This window comes from Hyla sarda, chromosome 9 (genome assembly GCF_029499605.1).
Source record: "Hyla sarda isolate aHylSar1 chromosome 9, aHylSar1.hap1, whole genome shotgun sequence".
Lineage (NCBI taxonomy): Eukaryota > Metazoa > Chordata > Amphibia > Anura > Hylidae > Hyla > Hyla sarda.
Window position 1 is genome coordinate 172,565,305 of NC_079197.1, and position 16,350 is coordinate 172,581,654.

Sequence of the window (16,350 nt, forward strand, 5' to 3'; positions counted from 1 at the left end):
CAATTTGGATCAATTGCCTCAGAGATGGTCCACAGCTGTGTTCCTCGATATTTTAAACAGTCATAGTTGTTTCATCAAACATATAATATCAATAGTCCAAGAAACTTTATAATTTATGTTATTGGTGAAAAATGCTTCCTTTCCCTCTAAGCATGCTCCGTTCCTGCTCCTACCTACAATCTAAACTCACTCTTCATACTGAGATGCAACACAGACTAGCAGCTCACTGAGGGATCAGGTTACATGCTAGAAGTCTATAGAAAGGAAAAGGAAGAGAGAGAGATATGAAGAAGTTTTTAGTTTATTAGATCTCACCCCACTTCTTGATCCATAGTTTAGACTGCTTCATCAGTGCTCTATAATGTCCTCCATGCTGCTGCTGCTTTTTCTTAGGATGTGTACTGAAACACAGGAGAGCATGTTTCCCTCTTCTGTGTGTGTGCAGGTTATGGGAGACATAACATCTAGTCTACACCTGCTAGTTTAGGAACAACTGGTGAAAAATTGTGAAAAATTAAGGACATAAAAATGGTAGTATCACTGATCTCTAGCACAAAGGGTCTCTGGTGTGGAGATTTTCATACTGACACCCTAAAGCCCGGAAACCTGTAGATGGGACAACTGATCCAAAAATGTGTTTTTCTTAATAAGTGTGTCAGGGACCAACCAGGGGTCAGGGAGAGTGAGCCCTAAACTGACCCTAAAACTGCTCTCCCTGCCTACTTGCCCATCCACCCTAACTGGTGGATCGACAACTGGGTGCCGGTCCCTTCCTGAACTAAAGTGCAGGGGCCTAATAAAAACACATACTAAATTATAGTCGGTCACAAACCAGAAACATAACAGGAACATACAACTCTATAGTATAAAGTTCAGAGGACACAGATCAGAGAGTTAGTACAGAGAACACTATATCAGTGGTCATGAACAGAACTCAAAAGATCTGAATAAAGAACTAATAAACATATAGAGTTCAAAACACCAGACAGGAAAACGGATAAGTCTGAACATACTCCAGAACAAAACAGGAATAAGCTTAATCCCCTAGAAAAACCTTCGGTAGACACAGGAATAACAATACCCTCTGAGTCCCCATGGACAGGTAAATGGGATCTATCGCTAAACAGGAATATCGGAATCCCACATAAAACCTCCAGTAGACATGGAGTCCCCATGGACAGGTAACGGGGATGCCTAGATACACAGGATATATTTATAGAACACTGTTCACACTGAACACAAGACAGAATAATCGCAATCCTTTCAGAACACCTCCAGTAGATGCAGGAACAACAATACCCTCTGAGTCCCCATGGACAGGTAACAGGGTTGCCTAAATACACAGGATATAATTATAGAACACTATTCACACTGAACACAAGACAGCAATAGCAATCCCTCCGAATACCTCCAGTGGACAAGGAGTCCCCATGGAGCAGAAACAGGGATCTAACATAGGACACTGTTCCCACTGGACACAAAAACTGGACACTCCACTTAAGGAGTAGCCATTAATAATGAATCCAAATAGACTACTAGCCAGCAGCACACTCACCAGTGTTGACAGGATGCTGGCCCAGTAGGAAAACAGAAATATAAAACACAGAACTTCATATAAACAGATAGAAGAGAAAATACAGTGTGAACAGACACATAGCAGAAAAGATATACAAATCCTAAAACCGACTATACAAACACAGATTAAAATCTACTATAAACATGCCACCTAACCATGGCTAAAACCATAAAATACAAAATTCATGCTAAAGTAGTAGATAAAAGCTGAAACAAAGAGTGTTTCACCAAGAGCTCCATGCAGCATGTCCAGCATCTTAGCAAGTCAGGATATAATGAAGTCAATCACCAGCCCAGAGGCTATACTGGGCTGACTTTCAATAGACACACCCTAGGAGCTATTGGCTGAAAAAGCCAGAGGCATTAACTATTCCCTGACCAGGGAACATAAAACTGTTCACACACAACCAAACCAATAGCTGTGTGTGAACACAGGCCAATACAGACATGACAAAGGGACAGTTGGCGTGTACTTCATAGGAGTTTTTTTTGCCTTCATCTGGATCAACATTGTAGAGTTTTAGGTTGAACTTAATAGACCTTGGTCTTTTTCAATTCTATTGAACTGTGCTGCACATGTGATAGTGGTCTAAGCCATCTTTAATGTATCTTGAAAGACAGCATAAAAATGGAGGTGCACTTATAGGGGCAGCCGTCCCACTTGGTCTGTTGATGGTTCATTGTCACTGGGCAATAGCCTTAAGCAAGCAAATTAACAATGTCTATAAAAGCCATACAACTATAAAAAATAAAAAAAAATAAAAAACAGTTATGGCCTTAAAGGGGTACTCCGGTGAAAAACATTTTTTTTTAAATCAACTGGTGCCAGAATATTATGCAGACATGTAAATAACTTCTTTTTCAAAATCTTAATCCTTCCAATACTTATCAGCTGCTGTATGCTCCAGAAGAAGTTCTTTTCTGTTAAAATTAATTTTCTGCCTGACCACAGTGCTCTCTGCTGACACCTCTGTCCATGTCAGGAACTGTCCGGAGCAGGAGAGGTTTGCTATGGGGATTTGCTCATGCTCTGGACAGTTCCTGATATGGTCAGGGGTGTCACTAGAGAGCACTGTGGTCAGACAGAAAAGAAATAAAAAAAAAAAAAAGAACTTCCTGTGGAGCATACAGCAGATGATAAGTACTGGAAGGATTAAGGTTTTTAAATAGAAGTAATTTACAAATATGTATAACTTTCTGGCACCAGTTGATTTCAAGAAAATAGTTTTTCAATGGAGTACCCCTTTACGTTTTGAGACTGACACAAATTTAAGTTTTTTTCCCAAAATTTAATCCGCAAAGATTAAATATTTCCAGTGTTGACTTTTTTTTCCCCCAAGACCGCAAGTCTGCAGTTACCCCTGTCATGCTGGATATTTTCTTCTGGGCCCGATCTTGACCTCTGACCTCCAACTCTTACCTTATCACTGCTCGGAGTTTATCACAATTTCTGTCTTTTTGTTTGTCCACCTGCTTTTTGAGGATTGACCACCGTTTTTTGGTATTGAGATCTGGGGAGTTTCCTGCCATGGACCCAAACTGTCAATGTCTTGTCCACCAATCCACTTTGTCCTTGTGACATGGTCTCCATCATGCTGGAAAAGGCCTTGTCCATCACCAAATTGCTCCCAGATGATTGGGAGAAATTGCTCTTGAAGGATATTTAGATACTATTCTTTATTCATGGTGGTGTTCTTAAGCGAAATTGGCCCCTGCCTTGGATGAAAAGCCACCCCACATGAGAATGGTCTCAGGAGGCTTTGCTGTTGGATGACCAGGGACTCATGGTAGTGTCACCATTTCTTCTCAGAACAATGGGGGGCATTTATCATTGTAGGTGCAAGTGAAGCATTTTTCTACACATTTTTTTGTGTGTGCTGGTGATGTGTAGGTGCACCAAATTTATGAAATGGTCGCAGGGCATTTGATAAATTTTGTGCAGGTCACAGTTTCTGAAATTCCACTCTTCACATACATCAAAAAACTAAGTTAAAGGAGTAGTCCAGTCCTTAAAAATGTATGCCCTATCCTAAGGATAGGGGATACATTTCAGATCGCAGGGGGGGTTCGACCGCTGGGGCCCCCGGCATCTCCTGTACGGGGCCCCGGCAGGGAAGGGCGCGCATTGACCACTGCACGAATCAGCGGCCGACAAACCCCCTCAATACAGCGCTATGGCAGAGTTGGAGATTGCCGAAGGCAATCTGGGCTGGTGTAGTTTTGCGACTTTTTGGCGTTTTTTGTGACTTAAAAAAAAAAAAAGGTTGCAGTTGATAAATCCATTACCACTGCCTAAGACTAACCTTAAAGAGGTACTCTGCCCCAGACATCTTATCCCCTATCCAAAGCATAGGGGATAAGATGTCTGATTGCGGGAGTCCCGCCACTGGGGACCCACCCGATATCCCTGCTGCAGCCGGCGATCATTTAGAGCGTTGGGTGCAGCGCCGGAGGCTCGTGACATCATGGCCATGCCCCCTCAATACAAGTCAATGCCATCACACCCCCTCCCATAGACTTACATTGAAGGGGCATGGCCATGACGTCACAAGCCTCTGCCCTGCATCGCCAATCATCCGGCACAGAGCAAAGTTTGCTCCGTGCACCGGATGTCTGGGGTGCCGCAGCCAAGATCGAGGGGGTCCCCAGCAGGGTGACCCCTGCAATCAGACATCTTATCCCCCCTTTGGATAGGGAATAAGATGTCTAGGGGCAGAGTACCCCTATAACAGCTGCTCTGTACACACTTTTTTTTTTTAAGTGTAAACCAAAAAGGTGCAAAAAATTGCCTGAGGTGCAGCACTGCGCCAAATGTGAGACAAATCTACACACAAAAACAGCTCTAGGGATAATGATAAATGGCCCCCAATATTCTTCTAGATGTTCCAAAGAGTATCAAGACTCAAGACTCTCCGGTTTGTACTTCCTGCAGAATGTAATCCATCCTTGATGTTCTTTTTGGAGAGAAATGGCTTCTTTGCTGCCCTTCTGATCACCAGACACCTCCAAAAGCGTTCACCTTACTGTGTGTCCAGGTGGCACCCATCTACTGCCATTCCCGAGATCAAGTCCTGGGGGAAAAAGTGTGGGAACTCATGATTTCCACTCAAGTGCTGGTCCTGCAGGACTCCTGCTAATGGGAACGGTGGGGGAGATTTATCAAAACCTAAGTAGAGGAAGTGTAGTGCAGTTGCCCATAGCAACCAATCAGATCATTGGCTATCCGGGCATGATGGGAGTTATAGTTTTGCAACATCTTGAGGTCCGCAGTTTGGAGACCATTGGTCTACACATTCGTCAAGGTCAGGTGCTATTCATAGTTAAAGGGGTACTCCATTGGAAAAAAAAAATTATAAATCAACTGGTGTTAGAAAGTTAAACAGATTTGTAAATTACTTCTATTTAAAAATATTAACCCTTCCAGTACTTATCAGCTGCTGTGTGCTCCACAGGAAGTTCTTTTCTTTTTGAATTTCCTTTCTCTCTGACCACAGTGCTCTCTGCTGACAACTCTGTCAGCTTTAGGAACTGTGCAGAGAAGGAGCAAATCCCCATAGCAAACCTCTGGACAGTTACTAAAATGGACAGAGGTGTCAGAAGAGAGCACTGTGGTCAGACAGAAAAGAAATTCAAAAAGAAAAGAATTTCCTCTGGCGCATACAGCAGCTGATAAGTACTAGAAGGATTAAGATTTTTAAATAGAAGTAATTTACAAATCTGTTTAACTTTTAGCACAGGTTGATGACATTTTTTTTTTCCAGCGGAGTACCTCTTTAAGGACCACAATGTCCCAGAAAGGGGAATAGCATTGAGGTTCTTTAAAGATGACACAATGCAGTCCAAGGCAAGAAGGATATCAGAACACTATGTATATGTCACAAAAAAAATACACCACCATATAGGTGTTGTTACGCCGAGCGCTCCGGGTCCCTGCTCCTCCCCGGAGCGCTCGCGGCGTTCTCCTTTCTGCAGCGCCCCGGTCAGACCCGCTGACCGGGAGCGCTGCACTGACATTCGCGATGGGGATGCGATTCGCATAGCGGGATGCGCCCGCTCGCAAATCGCATCCCAAGCCACTTACCCGTCCCGGTCCCCGGCTGTCATGTTCTGGCGCGCGCGGCTCCGCACTCTAGGGCGCGCGCGCCAGCTCTCTAAGATTTAAAGGGCCAGTGCACCAGTGATTGGTGCCTGGCCCAATCAGTCTAATTAGCTTCCACCTGCTCCCTGTCCATATAACCTCACTTCCCCTGCACTTCCTTGCCGGATCTTGTTGCCTTGTGCCAGAGAAAGCGTTTAGTGTTGTCCAAAGCCTGTGTTCCAGATCTCCTGTTATCCTCATTGACTACGAACCTTGCCGCCTGCCCCGACCTTCTGCTACGTCTGACCTTGCCTCTGCCTAGTCCTTCTGTCCCACGCCTTCTCAGCAGTCAGTGAGGTTGAGCCGTTGCCGGTGGATACGACCTGGTTGCTACCGCCGCAGCAAGACCATCCCGCTTTGCGGCGGGCTCTGGTGAAAACCAGTAGCAACCCTAGAACCGGTCCACCGACACGGTCCACGCCAATCCCTCTCTGACACAGAGGATCCACATCCAGCTAGCCAAATCCTAACAGGTGTGCAGTCCATTAGTGTACAGGTAAATACTATACATCAAAAAAAGGCACACTGAAAACACAATTGAATATAAAATATAACAATCTTTATTAGTAATACAGATATAAAAAAGACAGACATTAAAATGGCATCAGTACACATAGTGGAAGCATACATAAACTGACCTCTAAACACTTGGCATTGAACTCAATACAGTATAAACATAAATGCAGCATACAGGTAAGATGGGAAACAAGCATCGAAAACTGACACAAACAAAATCTACTACAAAAAAATATACCAAACCGTTCAACACCCCCTGACGAAGCACCCACCAGCAAAACGCGCGTTGGGGTACGGTTGGATATATTTTTTTGGCAGTAGATTTTGTAATTTTACCTACTCCAATGCTCGGCATCAAACTATAGTATAAACATAAATGCAGCCCATGTAAGAAGGGAATCAAACATCAAAAACTGACAAAAACAAAATCTACTGCCAAAAAATATACCAAACCGTTTGATGCCCCCTGGCGAAGCACCCAACAGCAAAACATGCATTGGGGTAGGTAAACATTACAAAATCTTCTGGCAAAAATATATACCCAACCGTATGAAAGCATATGCACAGGGCATAAGTATTACTATGTGGAGGCCAGGTCATGTATACCTATTCCAACGGGTGTTTTGCTGCTGGTTGCTTCATCAGGGGGTGTCAAGAGGTTTGGTATATTTTTTGGCAGTTGATTTTGTTTGTGTCAGTTTACAATGTTTGATTCTCGCCTTACCTGCATGCTACATTTATGTTTATACCGTATTGAGTTTGATGCCCAGTGTTTAGAGATCAGTTTATGTACATGTGGTGTCCAGGTACTGTATTACATACTGTACCTTGTGGTGGGGGTCCCCAAAGTCAGAGTTCCTAGTTACCAATGGGGTCCGCCTGCTGAGTAAGTCCCCAGTCGCCTCTTTACCTAACATAATTTGATGTGTTATATGTATAAAATGTATATAAATGTTAATTACCTTGATGCAGTCACAGGACCTTCGGTCATGTGATTCATGTTGATTCATCTATGATATGTTGGAGGACCTTTGGAGGTCCTTGGGTCACATGTTTACCCATAACTCTTTGTACAGATAATTGACAGAAGTTTTGGACCAATCAGCTTAAGGCCAGCCCCGGCCCATATAAGGGAGCTGCAGCCAATGATTGCTCTCGTGGGTTGCTGCTCTCGCTGATGCCGGACTATCAAGACGGATCTGCGTAACTTACAAAGACAAGCTAGGTCAGAAACCTCCCGGCCTCAGCCTGAATTAAACCGTGAGTCCTAAACTCAATCTACGCTAAAGCTAGCGTGACTACTGGACCGAAACTAAATCCCCTAAATCCAGTGGAACAGCGCATATCAGTCTCCGGACTCTAAAATGCTCAAGGTCCCAACCACTGTCAATTTCTAAGAGACTTTGCTTGTAAAGAGACTGTTCCTGTTATAAAGTCTGCATAAAATCTTCAGTAAAAGTTCTGACAGTTTTCAGAAAACTCTCCGGTTGTGGAAAATCTATTATTTCCTATCTCCCTATCACTCTTGGGATGGGTGGCGGTAGGACAAACATACAGAGAATAGCCCTCATCCTGGCGTCACGAATAGAAAGGGTTAAGCAAGCACCCTTTAGTAACCGCACAGCTACACCCCATATACCCTACAACCCCAGGCTAACACATATATGTCCACTGTGTGTACTGGTGTCATTTCAATACGTGTCTGTCAGTTTTTATCTGTATTGCTAATAAAGATCCTTCCATGTTATATTCAATTGTGTTGTTAGTGTGCCATGTTTTTGGTGCATAACACTACATATATCTCTTAACTCTTAATATGAAAATCCTAATTAGGAAAAAAAAAAAAAAACACAGCATAAACCAATAAGTCATATCTATGTGAGATACACGGGTAAATAATTCGTTGTCATTGACCTAAAAATCTAAGATTTAGTTTTTTATAAATATGACTTTTATTGTCTAAAATGTGCAGTAAAATTATAAATACAGACCTGGTGCAAAATTGGGATTTTGACTTCTTGCCTGTACAATAAACAAACATTTATAGCTTCAGATGAGCTGTTCTCTATGGAGGATTACCCTCTGTAGAGCAACCTGACAATCCCCTTGTGCCGAAACACTCCAAAGAGACAATTAATATGAGTAAAACCTTTCGTCCCCAGAGACTATATGAGACCAAACACAAATTAAGTGTACGGTAAAATGTTGAACCTATGAATGTCTTGGTAACATTGCATTTGTTTATGTAACATTATCAGATATTACTAAAGTTGGCTTCTGCAAGCTCCACCTCCAGATCACGCCCCTACAGACAGAGGCCAACCTCCGTGGAGCTAAGATTTGGATCAGTTGCCTCAGAGATTGTCCACATCTATGTTCCTCAATGTTTTTTTTAAATGGTTATTGTTGTTTTATCAAATTTAGCATAAATCAACAGTCCAAGTGAAAAGTCTAAGAAACTTTGTAATATATGTTATCAGTGAAAATGCTTCCTTCTTCTCTTATTTTGCTTCTTTCCTGCTCCTACCTACTGTCTAAACTTATCATTCACTCTTCATACTGAAATACAACACAGATTAGCAGCTCACTGAGAGATCAGGTTACATTCTGATAATAGAAGTCTAAAGAGAGAAGGGGGGAAAGACAGAGAGAGAGAGAGAGAGAGAGAGGAAGGGGAATGGCTGAAGAGAGACAGAAGCAAACAAAGATACTGTGGAGAGACTGCTGTAGCTTACAATGTTTTAGATCTCACCCCAATTCTAGATTCATAGTTTACACTGCTTTATCAGTGCTCTATAATGTCCTCCATGCTGCTGTTTTTTTAGGGTGTTCAAAGGACAGGGGATAAGATGTCTGATTGCGGGGGTTCCGCCACTGGGGACCCCCGCGATTTCAGCTTCAGCACCCCACACATCCAAATGACTGGCGAAGCGGGGCGGAGGCTCGAGATGTCACGGTCACGCCCTGCTTGTAATATCATGGCCATGCCCCCTCAATGCAAGTCTATGGGAGGGGGTGTGTCAGTCGTCCCACCCCCTCCCATAGACTTGCATTGAGGGGGAGGGGCAATGACATAACAAGCCTTCGGCCTTCTCATCCAGCCAAACCTTGTTGTTAGGGGGCCGTGGTGCTGTCTTTGGAAGCCGAAAGGTAGTGGAACCATCGCCGGCTTAGGCTTTGGCACAGCAACTTGGTTCCTGCACCCAGGGGTGGGGCGTTTCGACTGGAGGGAATTCTTTGCGTGCTTCACGCTCTCTGGATCAACCCCTCCTGGGGCAGACTGGAATTTGTGGCGCAGCATGAATTTGTTGCGCTACTTGCACATACTGACGAACTTGAAGTATACAGTCTCTGATTACAATCTTCACACACTATATGGCCATTCATAAAGTGCTCCCCCTCTATTTCTTTAGTGCCGGTCGGCATAAGCAAAGTCCCGTACAAAATTCTGCCGCGCAATCTGTCACATGGTCCATGCAGCTTCAAGAACACAGTTCAGACTGGGGAGTTTTGTAGGCACACACCCGAATGCTTTTCGTTACCCCAAGTTTTGTGGTACCACGGGTGGTGGAGGGAAAAACTTTATCTCGTGACGCCACAGCACCGTTATTCTATACACAGTCCGAGGTTGGAGACAGCTTCTCCTGGGCCTGACATGGGGAGTAAAGGAACACACCAACGTCAAGTTATGGATAACTGTCTTTACTGAGCAGGGTGTAGATGTTATTACACGTACAGTCTGGTTCAGAGTGAGAGAATGCAGCATAACCCCTTGGAAGCCCTGTTGTCTTGCTGGGATTTGTGGTGCTTTGACCAAATATAGTGATACTGACTTGAAAGATGGCTAGATTAATCATGGTAGGTAGGGTTCTGTCAAGGACTTGTAGCCTTCTCCACCAGGGCATGAACTTCCACCGTACAGGCAGAATGACTGGATTGAATACATTTGATCTGGGCCTTTCCTTGAGGCTTTAACACACAACACACCTTAATCACACTGTGGCTCAGAATAGACTGGGGCAACTCCTCCCCCACTACACTATATGGGTAAGAATTTACAGGTTCCCATTGGCATGCAGGGTCACATGGGGTTCACACAGCTCCTCTCTTAAGGGTGCAGTAACACATTTAACATATATCATAATAACAACAATAAGATACTTATAAAAACATATATATTAATTTCTTAATATAGTGCAAACATAATCAATGTAGTAAGAAGTCCTTCGGTGGGCCCAACACTTGTGTGGCAATGCTGCCCAAAGCACAGTCCGAAGCCACAGGACAGCCATTGTTGCTGGGACACCACAAACACAACCCCTGAAAGACATTGACAACTTTTGTTTGCTGCTGCTACCTGTATTGGGCATGGGCAAATTGGTGGTGCCAACATAGCTGGTACTACCACCAACATGCTTACTGGCAGAAGACAATGCAGGGGTGCTCTTACCTCTACTTTGTCTAGATGAGCCTGGCAAAGTTTGAATACTCGGTGAGCCACTTTTACCCAAAGATCTGAACAAGATCAATTTCACTGGGCTTCTTTTTTTTTTTCTTTCAATTTTGCCCCTCAAATATAATTTTTTTTGGTTTGGTCGTAAATTTTGTGGTGAAATAATTGATTTTATTACAAATTAAAATTGGTGGCGCACTAAACAAGCCCTAGTAAGGCCATGTTTACACCACAGAATTTCCTTGCCAGATTCCGCATTGGAATTCGGCATGGAGATTCCGCTGCAATAGAGTCCTGTTGAATTCAAACTCTTCATGGAGAAAACTGAAATCACCATCTTAACCGGGCTGAACTATCAATTACAATTATTGTCTTCACCTATTCCCCGGTCTTCGAAGTCTGCTGCCTCAGGATAACCTTGGATTCTGCCCTTTTTTTCAAACCACAGAACCAAGACCATGTTCTTACCAGCTCCACCTCACCTTACAAACATTTCTTAAAGGGGTTATCCAGTCAAAGACATCTTATCCCCTATCCTTTGGATAGGGGATAAAATATCTTTGGCCGGATAACCCCTTTAAATGCCTTTTGTTTCTTAAAGGGGTGCTCCGCCCCTAGACATCTTATAAGATGTCTGATTGCGGGGGTCCCACCACTGAGGACCCCCGCGTTCTCACTGCTGCACCCGGTGTTCATTTAGAGCGTCGGGTGCAGCGTCGGAAGCTTGTGACATCATGGCCATGCTCCCTCAATGCAAGTCTATGGGAGGGGACGTGACGGCCATGACGTCACGAGCCTCCCATGCTGCACCGATGCTCTAAACCGGTGCATCAGAGAGATCACGGGGGTCCCCAGCAGCGGGACCCTCGCGATTAGATATTTTGTCTCCTATCCTTTGGATAGGGGATAAGATGTCTAGGGGCGGAGTACCCCTTTAACCTGCAGTCAGCAAAACTGCTAGTGTATGCCCTCATCACCTCCTGCCTGGACTACTGAAATCTTCTCTGTGGCCTCCCATTTAATACCCGTCCAATCCTCCTCTTACCTCATTCCTCCTCTGCCTTTCCCATCACTAGCTACCCATTACCTTGCAAATTCAAAACTATTAACAATGACATGCAACCTGTCCTTCCATACTGTATGTCTCATCCGTTCATCCGATACCATTCATCCGATATTTTCCTGTACGTTCTCCCTGATTCTCACCTTCTGTGCTCTCCTCTTTTTTGCTTCTCACATAACTGTCACCAGTTCATCTCCTGTGCTTTCCTCATAATCTATAACAATACTACCCCAAACAGTCAGGCTCTCACCTTTGAAGTGTAATCCCCAAACAGGTGTGGACCCGCTATGCCACCTATCAGTTTGAATTTGGGCCAAACTTGGTAACAAAGTTTAAGTATTCCTCTGATTTTCATCCTTTATCCCGCTTCAGGATGCAGAAGCTGAACTTCTGCAAGAGTTGCTTGTACAAGAGTGGTCCCAGTTAGGTAGCGGTTAGCCAGCACTGCAGACCAAAATGCCCAGGTGCCAAGCACTAGGGACACAGGCAGATGAGTTGGGCTAATGCAGTAGATGGAGATATCAAATGAAAGCTGAGTTGATATTATAGTAGAGCTGAGCTAGAGTAGCTAAGCTGAGTAGCTCAAATTCAGCCAGGTGGCGTAGAGTTAATGAAGCACAGGTGTGGTCAACAGTCAGGGTCATACACTGGAGATCAGCAAGGCACAGCGGGATCAGGCAGAGGCAGAGTTGAATTGTCCCACCTGTAGTGGATCGGGAAGCCATTTGGCTCAGCCAAGATAAGTAGTGGGACATGCATCCATATAAACTTGGTAACAAAGTTTAAGTATTCCTCTGATTTTCATCCTTTATCCCACTTCAGGATGCAGAAGCTGAACTTCTGCAAGAGTTGCTTGTACAAGAGTGGTCCCAGTTAGGTAGCGGTTAGCCAGCACTGCAGACCAAAATGCCCAGGTGCCAAGCACTAGGGACACAGACAGATGAGGTGGGCTGTTTGTGATCACACATCTTAACCTACCTGAACTGTAACAGTAATAACACAAATAGTATTCACTGTAACCTCTCTTTGGATTTTCTTTACAATGTGGATTAGTCCTTGGCTTATTCAGCCATACAACTGTCACACTGTCCCAATGTTTTGACAAACTTAACATTACCCAAATGAATGTAAAAAGTATATGATATTCTGAGTGTGTATTCACCACCACATGTGCACTACTATCCAAATGCTACAACTGGAGGTTGGTTTTAATGTGTATTTTGGCTCAAGATTGTCGTAGGATTTGATGGAGATTTTGGCATGGAATCAATGCTGAAAGTCGGGTCAAGTCTGACCAGTATAGAGAGTTGACCTCTCTGCAGGAGCAAAATAAAGGCCCCGATTGGTGGATAATTATATCTGGTACTTGCACAGGTTTAAACCCCCTTTCTTCGTGGGGCCCACAGCAGCCATCCTAAATGCTTCAATGTAGGTTCTTATACATTTTATGTTGTTTGCTATTTTTTTTATTGTCATTTAAAAAATATAGTAAAAGACAAGACAACACCAAACCTATTGGCTCAAGATTGTTGTAGGATTTGATGGAGATTTTGGCATGGAATCAATGCTGAAAGTCGGGTCAAGTCTGACCAGTATAGAGAGTTTACTTCTCTGCAATAGCAAAATAAAGGCCCCGATTGGTGGATAATAATATCTGTTACTTGCACAGGTTTAAACCCCCTTTCTTCGTGGGGCCCATAGCAGCCATCCTAAATGCTTCTATGTAGGTTCTTATTCATTTTATGTTGTTTGCTATTTTTTTATTGTCATTTAAAAAATATAGTAAAAGACAAGACAACACCAAACCTGGGTATTCAGGGGATTTTCAGTTTTAAAAAAATCTGACCTTTTCAACATTTGTTTGTTCATAGTAAAATGTGCTCAAAGAACCTAAACAAAACATCCCTTAATTTATACAGAAAACATGCAGTCATTGAAAATTAGCTTAAAGGGATACTCCACTGACCAGTATTCAGAACTAAATGTTCCGAGCGCTGTTTTCACGCTGCGGTGGTTGGCTACGCCCCTTGTGACGTCACGGTCATCTCCTCCCATAAACTTGCATTGAGGGGGGCATGGCTTAGACATCACAAGGGGCGTAACTGACCACCGCAGTGCGAAAAGCAGAGTTCGGAACATTAAAGGAGTATCCGGCGCGCACTTTTTTCATTTTATCCCGTCCGGGCTGCAAAATAAAAGAAAGCACACTTTCTCTTACCTGACAACGAGCCCCCGGAACTCCGGTACAGGTGTTCGGTCCCCGGGCTGTATTCTTCTTACTTCCTGTTAGCCCGGCACGTCACACGGAGCTTCAGCCTATCACCGGCCGCAGCGATGTCCCGCCTCTGCTGGTGATAGGCTGAAGCTCCGTGTGACCTGCCGGGCTAACAGGAAGTAAGAAGAATACAGCCCGGGGATCTAACACCTGTACCGGAGCACCGGGGGCTCGTTGGCAGGTAAGAGAAAGTGCGTTTTCTTTTATTTTGCAGCCCGCACGGGATAAAATGAAAAAAAGTGCGCACCGGACTACTCCTTTAAGTTTCAAATGCTGGCCAGTGGAGTAACCCTTTAAAGGGGCACTCCGGCCATAGACATCTTATCCCCTATCCAAAGGGACCTCCCGCAATCTCCGGGCCAGCACTATTTGCTTCGGGCGGCTGTGGTTGTGATGTCACGCCACAACCCCTCCATTCATGTCTACTGGAGACATGAAAGGAGGGGGCTACACATACGTATTGAAAAAATTTAGCCTATTAAAAAAAAATTTTATTACTAAATGGGTACAAAAGACAAATCCTAGTTAATCCTGAAATCAAGGAATTTATATTGTGCACAGAAAATATTCCTATTATACCCCTAACACAAGCAGGCCAGCACCACCCATTGATACACATCCACATATTTATGATAACTATTCATGACTGATACAGATTTGGAATTATAGAGAATGAAAATGATTTTATTTGATTTGCCATATTACTTGGATCTCATGACGCTCCACAGTTCCCTAATACCGTGTACACGGCTTTCTTAACATCCTTGTTCCTCAGACAATATATGATGGGGTTCATGAGTGGAGTCACCACACTGTAGAAGATAGACACCACCTTGTCAGAAGTGAACCGGATGGTAGAGGAGGGACGTATGTACATGTAGATAATAGTCCCATTAAATATGGACACTACTGTAAGGTGGGACGCACAAGTGCTGAAGGCCTTCTTCTGTCCTTCAACAGAAGGAATTTTTAGAACAGAGTGGATTATAAAGGCATAAGACATCAAAGTTAGAAAAAAGCAGCCCATAACTATAGTCCAAGATACAACAGTGAATGTGAATTCGCCTTTGGACGTGTCCTCACAGGAGAGCTTCAGGAGAGGAGCATAGTCACAGAAGAAGTGGTCGATTTGGTTGGGATAACAAAACTTCAAGGAAGCAATCCAGAGAGCAGGAGAAGTGGCCGCCATTAACCCACTTGTCCAGGCGGCAATTGTCAAGCCAAGGCTCATCCTTTTGGCCATCATGGTAGCATAATGCAATGGCTGACAAATGGCTACATAGCGGTCATATCCCATCACAACAAGGAAACAGTTCTCAGTGGCTCCAAATGCAAAGAAGCAATAAAACTGGACCATACAAGCCGAATGTGAAATCTCCTTGTTCCTGGTCAGGAGACCATCGAGCATCTTGGGCGCAGTTGCTGTAATATAACCGATCTCTGCCACTGAGAAGTTGGCCAAAAACACGTACATTGGCTTGTGAAGACGCTTATCTATAGCTACAAGTCCTATAATAAGGAAATGGGCTCCGATAGTGAAGACATACATAACAAGGAACAGGCAGAATATGAAGAGTTCAGTCTCCCGAACTGTCTCAAACCCCACAATGATGAAGGTGGTGGCCAAAGTTTGGTTTCCATTGTATGCCATAATCCCTAAAATTAAGTCAAAGATGAAGATTTACAAATACATGATTTTACAAATTTTACAAATGAAAAAACTAAAGGCAACCATGAATATAAGACAGCTGGGTACAGAGTGGAATACGGTGCTCTGGCAATTTCTTATGGCTTGCAGATCCCACTGAAATCATTGGGTTTCACCAAGTTTTGCCCAACATGTTTGGCCTGCTTAACCACCGAGGACTCTTCCTCCCATGTCCCATTTGGTGCCGCATAGGGTAAAATAGGGCACTGTGCCAGACCTATCTACCATTCGGCAGAGAGAGAAAAGAGACCTAAGGGCGATGCCTCATGTGTTACCCCAAAAATAGAGAGCCCCCACAGGGGTTCACATCCAGGATGACTCCACATGGCTGAGCTGCCAGACAAATGTTTCCTCAGGCTAAGCCAGGTACTAAGTACCAAGAGGAACATAAATGAAAGGAAATTGTCTATTTAGAACAGATCAGACTTTTTACAAGAATAAGAAACAGTGTTACCCACAGAGCCCAAGAACTGTAATCGGCATGTTAGATGTGAGTAACGACAGTAGGCAAAAACAATATCAAAATACAAGACAATAACAACAGAAAAAAGGATTAGACCCACAGAAAAGGTGCATGAACATATTTTACTCTGTTTTGAAAATTTACCCTCTACTGTGATAC

The 16,350-nt window shown here is 43.8% G+C and overlaps 1 protein-coding gene across 1 annotated transcript; it reads right to left on the reverse strand.

Moving 5' to 3' along the window:
- Positions 1-14,732: 14,732 nt before the first annotated feature.
- LOC130292024 (olfactory receptor 10C1-like) lies at positions 14,733-15,671 on the reverse strand. The gene has a single exon (XM_056541456.1). The coding sequence runs from the start codon at positions 15,669-15,671 to the stop codon at positions 14,733-14,735; it is 939 nt and encodes a 312-aa protein (XP_056397431.1).
- Between the last annotated feature and the right edge of the window lie 679 nt (positions 15,672-16,350).

Excerpts from the sequence above, each read along its gene's own strand:
- LOC130292024 (XM_056541456.1), bottom strand. The coding sequence starts at position 15,671 with ATGGCATACAATGGAAACCAAACTTTGGCCACCACCTTCATCATTGTG.